The following is a 13,171-nucleotide window of genomic DNA, read 5'->3' as shown; positions in this document are numbered from 1 at the left end:
TGAAAAGAGCAGAGGTCCAAGAACAGAGCCCTGTGGTATCCCACTCAACACTGTCCTCCAGGCAGAATACTTTTCATCTACAACCACTCTTTGCCTTCTGTCAGCCAGCCAATTCTGAATCCAGATAGCTAAATCTCCCTGCATCCCATACTTCCTGACTTTATCAATGAGCCTACCATGGGGAACCCTATCAAATGCCTCGCTGAAGTCCATATACACCACATCCACTGCTTGACCGTCATCGAACTGTCTTGACACCTCCTCGAAGAACTCAATAAGATTTGTGAGGCATAACCTGCCCCTCACAAAGCCATGCTGACTGCCTTTAATCACACTATGCTTTGCCAAATATTCATAAATCCTATCCCTCAGAATTCTTTCCAAAACTTTGCTGACCACAGACATAAGACTGACTGGTCTGTAATTGCCAGGGATTTCCCTATTACCCTTCTTGAAAAGAGGAACAACATTCGTCTCCTTCCAATCCTTAATTATCCACTCCCTACAGACTTTAGTTACTACCTCCTTACTGTCCACTAACCTCATTTGGTTCCCATCCCCCTGCCACATTAGTTTAAACCCTCTCCAACAGCATTAGCAAAAGCACTCCATAGGACATTTGTTCCAGTCCAGCCCAGGTGTAGACCATCCAATTTGTAATAGTCCCACCTCCCCCAGAACCGGTCCCAATGTCCCAAAATTCTGAACCCCTCCCTCCTGCACCATCTCTCAAGCCACACATTCACCCTGCCTATTCTTTCATTTCTACTCTGACTAGCACATGGCACTGGGAGCAATCCTGAGATTACTAATTCTGAGGCCCTACTTTTTAACTTGGTTCCTAATTTCCCAAATTCTGCTTGTAGGACCTCATCGCTTTTTTTCACCCCCCACGTTCAGAATGTCCTGCAGCCGATCGGAGACATCCCTAACCTGTGCATCTGAGAGGCAATATACCATTCAGAGACTCGTTTTTAACCACAGAAATGCCTATCTTCTCCCTACAAAACTGAAACCCCGTGACTATAGCCCTTCCACTCTTCTTCCTGCCTTCTGTACAGCAGAGCCAGCCACGGTGCCATGAACCTGGCTATTGCTGCCTTCCCCTGGTGAGCCATCTCTCCCAACAGTATCCAAAATGGTGTGTCTGTTTTGGAGGCTGATGACCACAGGAAACACCTGCACTACCTTCCTGCTCTTGCTCTGCCATTTGGTCACTCATTCCCTTTCAGCAATCCTAATCTGCAGTGTGACCAATTCACTAAACATGCTATCCACAACTTCCTCAGCATCGCTAATGCTCCAAAGTGAGTCCACCCGCAGCTCCAGAGGCGTCATGTGGTCGAACAAGAGCTGCAGTTGGACACACTTCCTGCACATGAAAGAGTGAGGGACATCAGCTGCATCCGGAGCTCCCACATTGAGCAAGAGGAGCATAACATGGGTCTGAGATCTCCTGCCATTTTTAATCTTAAGCTTAATTTAGTCCACCTATAATATCAAATGATAAATGAAAAAAAGAATTTTTTTTTTACCAATCACACGATAAAAAAGAAATGAAAATCCTTACCTTATCAACACACCAAAGACTTTTTCTTTGGTTAGAGGAGGAGGGTGGATAGGAGCCACCACAAGTGTAGTGTCTCGGGTTCAGACGCTGAATACATCAGTTCACTCACCTTCCCAAAGCGCATCTCCACCACTCCCACTCAGTTCCTCACTCTCACAGCTGCCATTGTTACTGAAAATGGAGGCCACTGACTTTTGAGGCAAGTCCTCTTTGAGGAAAATTTACCTTCCCAGCAGCCCCCTGGTCCTCACTTTCACTGCTCCCGCTGCTGCTGCGAATGGAGGCCACTGCCTTTCGAGATAAGTTCTTGTAAAGACAAATCTACCTTCCCACCAGCCTCCCTGGACAAGATTAGTCTCAGTGCATGATAACCCACAATTTCTTAAAGTGTTTGAAACAGTAACCAATGCTAGAAAGCTTTAACAATTTCCCCAAAACATTCTGATGCTGTGAAAATATGCAAAGACTTTGATTAGATATAAAAGAAGTACAAATAGGTCTGTAATGCATGACTTTTTTCAGACAAACGCTGCAGCATTTCTGGAGACTATTCCAATGCCTGAGGATTTTTTGCATGTCATTTTCATCAGACCCTCGTTTGATTAAAAATGGATAGAATGATTAAAACACTGAAATTATAAATAACTGCATCATATGAGCATTTTAACTTGAATTGTTGCTAACAATTACTGATCAGGGATGCTGCTGCACACTTTCCAATGTTGCTTGCTTTATTCAAAAAGGATAGGATTAATTACAGCATAGGTCATACTACTTTGTATTCTAATTAAACCAGGACCATATAATTCCAATATGACTAGAACACATGTCAATATGACTAGAACACATGACAAAGGGAGGCTTGTAATGAAAGGGTCCACTGAGGGACGTGGTGGGGCAGTATTAATTAATCTGAAAACTTAATATCAAAAATTAAGACCTTTCTGAAATGAGAGAAACCTTATTAGCATAGGAAGGGTGGGGGGATTGAGAAGTAACGTAAACACTCCCTATATGCAATTAAGCTTGTCTGAGAATTTCTCTGATAGAACCAACTTTAGCATAATCTAACATCTGGGTGGTGGGAATTGCTTTCAAAAACTACTTCCACTGATTGAAAAAAATTAAACTTCTTTCTTATCCAATCTTCTCCCTTAAGATCTCCTAAAACCATAAGATCTTCTGTCAGACCACTAACAAAAAGCTCACCATAATTTCTCAGATTATCCCTGTTGCCTTCTTAAACAAAGGAACAAAACTGACTACTTTCCAGCCCTCAAGACCTCTCCTATGACTAACGAGAATATAAAGGTTTTGTACAAGGCCCCAGCAATTTCCTCATCTACCTACCTCAGTATCCTGGGATAGATCCCATCAGGTCTTGGGAACTTGCCTACCCTAATAGTACTGAAAATACCCAACACCGCTTCCTTTTTCACATCAACGATCCTAGAATATCTTTTGTAGACTCACTGTCCATCATGTCCTTCCCCGTTGTGAATGCGAACACAAAGTAATCATTAACGACCTCACCCATTTCCTCCAGCTCCACACATAAATTCCCTCCTTTGTCCTTGAGTGGACCTATCCTTTCCCTAGCTACCCTCAAGCTCCTTATATATGATTAAAACACCTTGGGATTTTCCTTAATCCTGTTTACCAAGGACATTACATGGCCCCTTTTAGCTTTCCCAACTCCTTATTTAAGTTCTTTCCTGCTTACTTTATATTCTTCAAGGGATATGATTCTTTAACCTTATGTATGCCTCCTTTTTCTTTTTGACTAAGCTCACAATTTCACTTGTCATCCAAGGTGATTGAATTTTGTCATCCTTATTCTTAATTTCCATAGGAACACGCTGGTCCTGAACTCAATCAATTGCCATTTAAAAGATTCCCATATGACAGATGAGGATTTATCCTCAAACAGCCAACTCGATCTACATTCTCCAAATCTATTGTTGTTTGCTTTGCTCAATTTCATCCTTACACCCAAAGACTACTGTTATTCTTAGCCATAAGTCACTTAAAACTTACCGAATTATGGTCAATGTTCCTGAAATGCTCCCTCACTGAATCTTCGATCACCTGGCCGGGCTCATTCCTCAATATCAGGTTGACTATGGCCCCTTCCTTCACACTCTAGTTTGTAGGTTATCAGGGCCTGGGTCTTATTGTCTCATAATCCCATCAATTTCCCTCAACATCATTTCCCTACAAATATTGATTTTCTTCTGTGGAACATAATTTGTTCAACAAAATTTGATATTTGACAGAAAAGTTCAGTTCTTGAGAAACAAGCATCTGCTGAGTTGAACAAATGAGCGTATGTAAATATACTGAAGATTACAGAATAACAGAAGTACCTTTTACTGTGTAGTGTTTTGTCTTTCATAGAGTTTGGTGACTTTACTCTTATAACTCTACTCTTCCTTCACGTGTATGTATATATTTATTATATATAAGAAATCATATATTAGGCATTGGCATATATTTACAAAGTGCAAGTTATATAAGTTACTTGTCTAGGTTTCTACCTTATAGCAAATCTGCATCTGTTGAACAGCATTCTTTACAATTAACCAGTCACGTTATCAGCTTGAAGAAACATTGTACTGACATGTATAATAAATCTTGAGTCTGTCTGCAAAAAAAACTGCGTTCCCCAATATTTCTGGCATGTTACTTATGTCCTCCTTTGTGAACACTGACCAAAGTATGAATTTAATCCCCGCAAGCTTGCTCTCATACTCTACTTTCTCTTTCATAATCAATCCCCTTGTCCTCCTTTACTGAATTCTAAACTGCTCCCACTCCTCTGATGTTACTTTTTTCAGACCAATCTGTATGCCACTTCCTTGGTCCTAATGATATCTCTAATTTTCTTTGTAAGCCATGGTTTGGCCACCTTTCCTGTTTTAACTTTGTGCCAAATAGAAATGAACAAATATTGCAGTTCACCCATGAGCTCCTTGAATGTTTGCTATTGTCATTTCTTTAAGTAACATTCCCAAATCTATTACAGCCAATGCATATCTCATATTTCGTCTATTTATATTCAGAACTCAGTCGCAGAATCAACTATGTCATTCTTCATCTTGATGAGGAAGTCTATCACATTATGATTGCTCATCCCCAAAGGGTCTTGCACAACTAGAATGCCAATTTTTCCTTTCTCATTATACAATTCCCAGACTAGGATGACTCTTGTTCTCTGAAATACAACAAAGAACTCCAGATCTGAAACAAAAACAGAAATGTCTGGAGAAACTGAGCAGGTCTGGCACTGTCCATGGAGAGAAAGCAAAATTAATGTTCCAAGTACAATGACCTTTCTTTAGAACTCATTGTGATCCAGTCCTGAAGGAGGGTCACTGGACTTGAAATGTTATTTGTGCTTTTTCTCCACAGATGCTCCCTGGCCTGTTCTCTAGTTAGTTTCTCAATGTATTGATCCAGAAAACCATTCCATATACACTTCAAGAGTTCCTCCTCCATGATGTTGCTATTCATTTGATTTTCCCAATTTAGATGCAGAATTAAATCACCCATAATTTCAGAGTTTAAAAAAATCACACACTGCTCACGAAGCAGCAGTGCTCCGAAAGCCAGTGCTTCCAATTAAACCTGTTGGACTATAACCTGGCCTTGTGTGATTTTTAACTTTGTACACCCCAGTCCAATACTGGCACCTCCAAATCATAATTTCAGATGTTCCTTTATTATTTGTATCTCGAATTTCCTATTTAATGCCATTGCCAACATCATCCCTACAGGTTGGGGGTCTATTTAAAGCCCCCACTTATGCTTTTTGCCTCTTGGTGTTTCTCAGTGCAACCAATATAGATTTCACATCATCAGAGCTAATATTCTTTCTGAATGTTGCGTTAATTTTATTCTTTAACAAGCAACGTAACGCCATTGCTATTTCCTTTTTGTCTGTCATTCCTAAATAATGAAGAAAACCCAGAATATACTGAAATCACTCTTGAGGCATCCTTGACCCTAACACCAAGGAGGCAACATACTGTCCTAGAGTCTTGCTTGTGGCTACAGAGATGTCTGTCTAATCCCCTTACAATTGATGTGGATGTCACTGGCTAGGCCAGCATTTATTGTCATCCCTATTTGCATAGAGGGCAGTTAACAGTCAACCACCTTGCTCTGGCTCTGAAATTACATGTAGGCCAGACCAGATAAGGGTGGCAGATTTTCTTCCCTGAAGGACATTTGTGAGCCAGGTGGTATTTTTCCTGACAATTGGCAGTGGTTTCACACAACAACAAAGAAGAACAAAGAACAATACAGCACAAGAACAGGCCCTTTGGCCCTCAAAGCCTGTGCCAACACATTTTGTCCTTCCATATTAAAACTGTTTTTACTTGCTGGATCTGTAACCCACTATTCCCTTTCTATACATTTGGTCTTACATCTAGTCTTCCCTCCCTCAAACCTGAAGTAAAATTCAGTTACGTTATGGTTGCTGATACCTGGGAGTACATTCACTATGAGATCATTAATTAACAATATTTCATTGTACATTACCAGATCTAGAATAGATGCTCTTTGGCTGGCACCGGACTTCTAATCTATAAATCTAGACTAATGCTCCAGGTACATAAGTTGAAATCCCTCAGCAACACGTGGAATTTCAATTCAGTGAATAAATCTGGAATATAAAGTTGGTTTCAATAACGGTGTCCATGACAACTATCATCAATTGATGTAAAAACCCATCTGGTTCACTAATGTCCTCCAGGGAAAGAAATCTGCCCACATGTGTCTCCAGACCTCCAATAATGTGGTTGACTCTTAACTGCTCCCTGTAACAGTCAAGCAAGTCACTCAGTTCAAATGCAATTAGGAATGGGCAACAAATGCTGGTCTTACCAGTGAAGAATGAGGGGGGAAGTACTGAAGTCTATAAAATTTTAACAGGACTAGACAGGGTAAATGCAGGAAGGATGTTCCAGATGCCTAGGGAGTCCAGAACTGTGAGCAAAATTTAATGGTACTGGCTAAGACTAAGAAGAGGAAAAACTTCTACTTCAAGAGAGTTCTGAGCCTGTGAAATTTTCTGCCTCAGAAAGGCCAAAATATTTGGTACCCATTATTGACAATCACTGACCACCAGTGTCCAAAGCTGACCGCCAGTGACCATCACTGACAATTACTAACCCTTACTAACCATTACAGACCCTCACTGAACAGCACTGACCATTACAGACCGTCACTGACCATTCCAGACCGTCACTGACCACCACAGACCATTACAGGCCATCACTCAATCTCACTGACCATTACCTGCACAGATCTCCTCCCAAAGGTTTCCCTGCACTCGCTGACCGATGAGCTTGGCCATTGTTACTAGGAGACAGGCAGGAAGTGAGGGGTGAAGGGTGAAAGGGTGATTCCGGAGTCGGGGTCAGAAGGCCCAGGCTCCGAGCGGGAAGCGGGAGTTTTCCTCACGGTGTGTGGCGGCTCGTTCAGAGATAGAGGCACGGAGAGAGAGTGAGGTGAGAGGCCCGGGGAAAGGCCGCTGGCGGCTCGGCTCGGCTCCCCCCGAGCTCGGGGTTTACTTTGAGAACCAGCGGCGGGCAGGAGGCCGCGTGTGACGGAAGGGAATTACCAGGAGAGCGCTGTCTCGGTGTGTGCTCTACTCACTGTCACCCAATATCTCAGAGCGGAGATGGCAGGCTGACCTGCAGTTAGAAAGCACCTTTCCCAGACATTGGAGGGCTCTGTTAATGAACCAGGAGTTTTATTCTACGGCATGCAGATATTAAGAAGGAGATGGTGTCTTGAAAAACATTGAGGTAGATTAGTCAGTGGGGCCTGATAAAAGGTCCAGCTGCATATGTAGAGATTCCAATTTTTTACAGAAATTTCTGTTCTTGTTCCTGATGGGACCCATCCTGGGATACTGTGGGAGGAGATTGCTGGGGCCTCGACAGAGATCTTTAATACTAAATTTAAAGTTTCATGGAAAATTTGATAGATTAATAAAAATCAACAATGTTTTTCATTCTTAGACTGGTTGTTCATCAGTATGAAAATAATGATCAGATCCACTTACCCCCCCCCCCCCCCCCCCCCGACCAATCCAACAGTTTAAGTTAATCATTTCTGTTTTGAACTTGATTTCTTGTGAAACAAAAGACCTGTACACTAGCATAACAGTTATGTTCTTGTATGTAATAATTTGTGACCTCTTGTACAAACTGCCAAGGCTCATTTTATTTTTATATGTAACTTTATTCTTTATGTTATGCAAAACCACTCTGATAGCAAATGTGAAATTGAGGGTGTGGAAATTATTCTGTGAGTTGATGTTTTGCATGGTGGCAGAATTCAGGTTTATTTGTAAAATGTATTTGTAAGCTATGCAGAGATGGGTTAAATTATTTTGTTACTTCTATCATTTGCATATCATGATGACCCTTTAATATTGTCACTAAATGAGTAATCCTGACACCCAGATAATAAGTCTAATAAGACATGGGAGCAGAGGTACATAGTTCAGCTGCTTGCCATTCAGGAAGATTATGGCTGATCTGATAAGCTTCAACTCCCTGATGAAGAGAGTTTTGATGAATAATCACTAGACTCAACATTGACTCCCCATGGATTCTGCCAGACCTGCTGAGTTTCACTAGCAATTTCTGTTTTTGTTTCAGAACCCCAACATCTGTGGTTGTTTGTTTTATTGTAGTTGAAGACTAGTATTTGGGGAGGAAGAGGTAAATTTTCACTCAGCACTTCTGGCCGATGGTGGATGCAAATATTTAATCCTTGTCTTTTGCACTGATGTGGAAAAATGTTGGAACAGAACTATGTCATTCAGGACATTGAGTCTGCCATTCAATGAGATCAAAGCTGATCTCATAACCTCAAACTCCACTTTCCTGCCGTTTCCCCATATACCTTGATTCCCTTACTGATTAAAAACTGTCTATCTCAGCCTTGAATATACTTAATGACCCAGCCTTGACAACCCTCTGTGATAAAGACTGCCATTGATTTACTACCCACTAAGAGAAGATATTCCTCCTCATCTCTGTCTTAAATGGGTGATCCCTTATTCTGAGATAATGCTGTCTGGTTCTAGACTTTAGCAACCTTTCCACATCCACCCTGTCAAGTCCTCTAAGACTTTTGTATATTTCAATAAGGCCTTCTCTCATTTTTCTAAATTCTAAAGCGTACAGGCCCAATCTACTTAACCTCACCTCATAAGATATTCCTTCCATATCTTGTATCAGCCTAGTGAGTGTACATCACAACAGGGAATGATGTCACCAACTCAAGGAAACCTAAACACTTAAATAAAACGCGGGCCATACCACCAGTGCTTCACCGGAGGCTCACTGATGATGTTACCTAGTATGGTGTCGAACCATCTGAAAACAAACCTTCCAGCTCAGTAAGCAAACTTGCATCCAGAACCTCAACCTGAGCTACAAATCTTCTCAAACATCGCTAACCATTCAACCTGTTCTTCAGTTTTTGTTCGATTTGCATTCTGTTATGATTTGTTGCCCAATCTTTCACTTGCTTGAATTTATACTTTAACTGTGCTAAACACTAACTCTCAGTTTGACATTCTTTGGCATATTTGAAAGCTTTAAACTAATTTTCTCTGCATAAACCTGCATTTGAACAGAGCCCAAAATTTCCCTAACTTCCAGATTTTGAGATCAAGAACCGATTTCTTCACTCTTATTTTCTTTGTTAGACTATGTTGCAAAAGCCAAATCACAATTAGTTCTCTCAGATACTCATCATCTTTGTTTCTTTAACTTTTAATACAGAACACTTTTTTTGTTATTAACATTTCCTTGAGTGAAAATGCAATAATTATATAACATTCAGAAAAATCTGATTATCCACACTCTGCTTCCAAACCAACCAGTGATTTGTTTAACTGAAATTGGACTGAATGGATTATTTTAAATATGTGTGCTCTCAGGAACAGGAAAAACAAGGAAAATTCTTGGTCTTTTTAAAATATAATTTTATTTTAAATAATATCCATAGCTTTTCAAGCCCTCAGCTGGAACCAATATGACTGGCTGTCTACTGACTCATTACCTGTTCAGCATCAAATCACCTTTCTTTTCACAGAATGCTGAGTTGATGCTTCAGAACAAAGTGCTTAGCTGCGTACAAGATTGTCAGTCATAACAGTATGTAGAAAAACTTCTGTGTAAAGAATAGAGTTGATGCAAAGGGGAGATGGGAAAATTAGGACCATAGGTGTTTAATAAAAAATATAGTACTGTGGATTCCAGAGAAATTAACAGCAGTTCTGAAGCAGAATCATATCGGACTAGAAACATTGAGCTCAGTTTCTCTCTTCACAGAAGCTGCTAGATCTGTAAATGCTTCTTCAGTACTTCATTTCCATTCCACATCTATGTTTTGTATTTTTGTATTGTATTTTTATTTGCTATCTCCATCCAGATTTGTATGATGGTTTCACAGAATATGTAAAATTGATAATTTGATACTGTAATAACTTGGCAGCTGGCATCTGTTGTGGACAAAAATCATCTAAACTTGGTATGCCAGGTATGTACGATAATTACAGTAAATTGTTGTGTATCATTTTGTGTGAAAATGTAAAAATGTTTGTGCTATAAAGTACAAATATTAGATGCTTAGTAAAGTATATTGAACTGAATGAGCACAGCAATATAGTTTAACCATCGATTTTAGTTTGGAAAGGTCTGTTATTACTTGATGTTTTTATGGATATGTAGAAATATGCAACACAAGGCATTCGGCCCCAAGGTCTGTGTTGGTTCTTTGAGTGCCATGGAATTATTCTTGCTCACCTACTCTTTCCCTATGAGCCTTTTTCATTTTCAACTTCATATTTAAATTAGCTTTCTCAGTTAGTATTTGTGTCTGCTTTGTTCATTTTCAGGTGGTATATCCATTTGTTTAACTTGTTTTAGTTTCTTGTCACATAAATTATTTGGATGCGAGCATAAGAGGTACAGTTAGTAAGTTTGCAGATGACACCAAAATTGGAGGTATAATGGACAGCGAAGAGGGTTACCTCAGATTGCAACAGGATCTGGACCAGATGGGCCAATGGGCTGAGAAGTGGCAGATGGAGTTTAATTCAGATAAATGCGAGATGCTGCATTTTGGGAAAGCAAATCTTAGCAAGACTTGTACACTTAATGGTAAGGGCCTAGGGAGTGTTGCTGAACAAAGAGACCTTGGAGTGCAGGTTCACAGCTCCTTGAAAGTGGAGTCGCAGGTAGATAGGATAGTGAAGAAGGCGTTTGGTATGCTTTCTTTTATTAGTCAGAGTATTGAGTACAGGAGTTGGGACGTTATGTTGTGGCTTTACAGGACATTGGTTAGGCCACTGTTGGAATATTGCGTGCAATTCTGGTCTCCTTCCTATCAGAAAGATGTTGTGAAACTTGAAAGGGTTCAGAAAAGATTTACAAAGATGTTGCTAGGGTTGGAGGATTTGAGCTATAGGGAGAAGCTTAACAGGCTGGGGCGTCGGTGGCTGAGGGGTGACCTTATAGAGGGGCATGAATAGTGTAAATAGGCAAAGTCTTTTCCCTGGGGTCGGGGAGTCCAGAACTAAAGGGCATAGGTTTAGGGTGAGAGAGGAAAGACATAAAAGAGACCTAAGGGGTAACTTTTTAAACACAGAGGGTGGTGTGGGTATGGAATGAGCTGCCAGAGGATGTGGTGGAGGCTGGTACAATTGCAATATTTAAGAGGCATTTGGATGGATATATGAATAGGAAGGGTTTGGAGGGATATGGGCCAGGTGGGATATGGGCCAGGTGCTGGCAGCTGGGACTAGATGGGGTTGGGATATCTGGTCAGTATGGACGGGTTGTTTCCATGCTGTACATCTCTATGACTCTATAACTAAGTACAGTGGAAAGCTTTATTTGCGAGCAGTGCAGGCAGGTCATAGTATGTAAGGACATATCATAGGGTGTAAAAGATTTGGGCAGACTGAGGCGCGCAGGACATGCACAAGGCAAGATCAACATTTTTGAAGATAGATAGTCCATTCGTCAGTCTAATAATGGCAGGGTTCTTCAACCTGCTGGTGCACGTGTTCAAGCTTCTATATCTTCTGCCTGACGGAAGTGGTTGTAGGACAGCATTACTGGAGTGGGATGCAAGTGAGGACTGCAGATGCTGGACAATCAGAGTCAAAAACTGTGGTACAGGTAGCCCCAGCTATCCGAAAGCAGAGCGTTCCCAGGAAACCTTCGCAAGCCAAAAATGGTGTAAAGCGAAGGTGCATGACTTATATGGGAAATAGTATCACCATTTTTTGTAAGAGTGAAAATCCTCTTTGGATTTGCGAAAACTGGTACTAATGTAACTTCCATAAAACCGAAATTGCGTAAAGTGAACGATCGAAAACCTGTACTGGAAAAGCACTGCAGGTCAGACAGCATCTGAGAAGCAGGAGAGTTGACATTTTGGCCATAAGCCCTTCATCAGGAATGTGGGAAGGGAAGGGGGCTAAGAGATAAATAGGGTGGGAGTGGGGTTGGGGGGTGAAGTAGTTGGGAAGGTGGATGCAGATAAAGGTGATTGTGATAGGTCGGTGGAGAGGGTGGAGCAGCTAGGTGGGAAGGAAGATGGACAGGTCAAGAGAGTGCTGCCGAGTTGGAGGGTTGGACCTGGAATGAGGTGGAGGAGGAGAGGTTTGGAAACTAGTGAAGTCAACATTTATGCTGTGTGTTTAAAGGGTCCCAAGGTGGAAGATGAGCTATTCTTCCTCCAGTAGTTGGGTGACTTTGATTTGGCAGTGCAAGAGGCCCAGAACTTGCATTTCTTTGGTGGAGTGGGAAGGGGAGTTGAAGTGGTTGGCTGCAGGGCAGTGGGGTTGTTTGGTGTGTCTGTGCAACAGATGTTCCCTATAACACTCTGCAAGTTGACGTTCTGCCTGCCTGATGTAGAGGAGACCACATCAGAGCAATGGATACATTAGATGAGGTAGGTGGATGTGCAAGGAAATCTCTGTCAGATGTGAAAAGATTGACGGATGTGAGGGGGGAGGTGTGAGTGCATGATCTGTTTTGTCCACTTTCTTGCTCTGTTTCACTTTGTATTCCATTACATTGTTTAGGCCTCGCAGTAGGCGGCAAATGTCTGTATGGTTGGTTTGGGCCTTTAACTTGGTCTGGTACTGCCTCTTGACATCTCTGATGGCTTTGCGGAGGTTGTATCTGAATTTTCTGTGTAGGTCTGGGTTGTCTGACTTGAATACTGTGTGTCTGCTCTTCAGTAGGGAGTGGATTTCCTGCTCATCCAAGGTTTCCGGTTGGGGAACACCTGGATTGCCACCTTTGACCCGCAGTCCTCCATGCATTTGCTAATGAAGTCCATGATGGTGTGGCGTACTTGTCTAGGTTTTCCGCTGAGTATTTGAATATGGTCCAGTCCACTAATTCCAAACAGTTCCGGAGACAGTCTTCCACTGCCTTGGACCAGCATTGCATTTCTTTCTCTGAAGGATCCTCTCATTTCAGCCTATGCTTATAAGTTGGGGTTCCACTGGACCTTAAGACTAGGCGTAGATGTAGTCCATTCTATCCATTT

At 41.5% G+C, this 13,171-nt stretch overlaps 2 protein-coding genes across 12 annotated transcripts in view; one reads left to right on the top strand and one right to left on the bottom strand.

Annotated features, from left to right (window-relative positions):
• iqck (IQ motif containing K) overlaps positions 1 to 7,050 on the bottom strand; it is a 97,045-nt gene extending 89,995 nt beyond the window's left edge. The window contains exon 1 of one of the 2 annotated variants that reach the window (XM_072560230.1): positions 6,875 to 7,050. In XM_072560230.1, coding sequence (XP_072416331.1) covers positions 6,875 to 6,932 — 58 coding nt within the window. In that variant the 5' untranslated portion in view covers positions 6,933 to 7,050. Of the gene's footprint in view, positions 1 to 3,607; positions 3,772 to 6,874 lie in introns of those variants that run through there. The other variant, XM_072560231.1, reaches the window with a different exon arrangement.
• The window catches only part of LOC140464736 (uncharacterized), a 65,391-nt gene continuing 59,195 nt past the window's right edge, over positions 6,976 to 13,171 (top strand). For 8 of the 10 annotated variants that reach the window (XM_072560224.1, XM_072560223.1, XM_072560222.1 and 5 more), the window contains exon 1: positions 6,976 to 7,086. The gene's annotated coding sequence lies outside the window, so the exon portion shown is untranslated. The other 2 variants (XM_072560215.1, XM_072560216.1) reach the window with 2 other exon arrangements.

Source organism: Chiloscyllium punctatum, chromosome 40 (genome assembly GCF_047496795.1).
Source record: "Chiloscyllium punctatum isolate Juve2018m chromosome 40, sChiPun1.3, whole genome shotgun sequence".
NCBI classification, from domain to species: Eukaryota; Metazoa; Chordata; class Chondrichthyes; order Orectolobiformes; family Hemiscylliidae; genus Chiloscyllium; species Chiloscyllium punctatum.
This window is presented reverse-complemented; position numbering and strand designations above follow the sequence as displayed.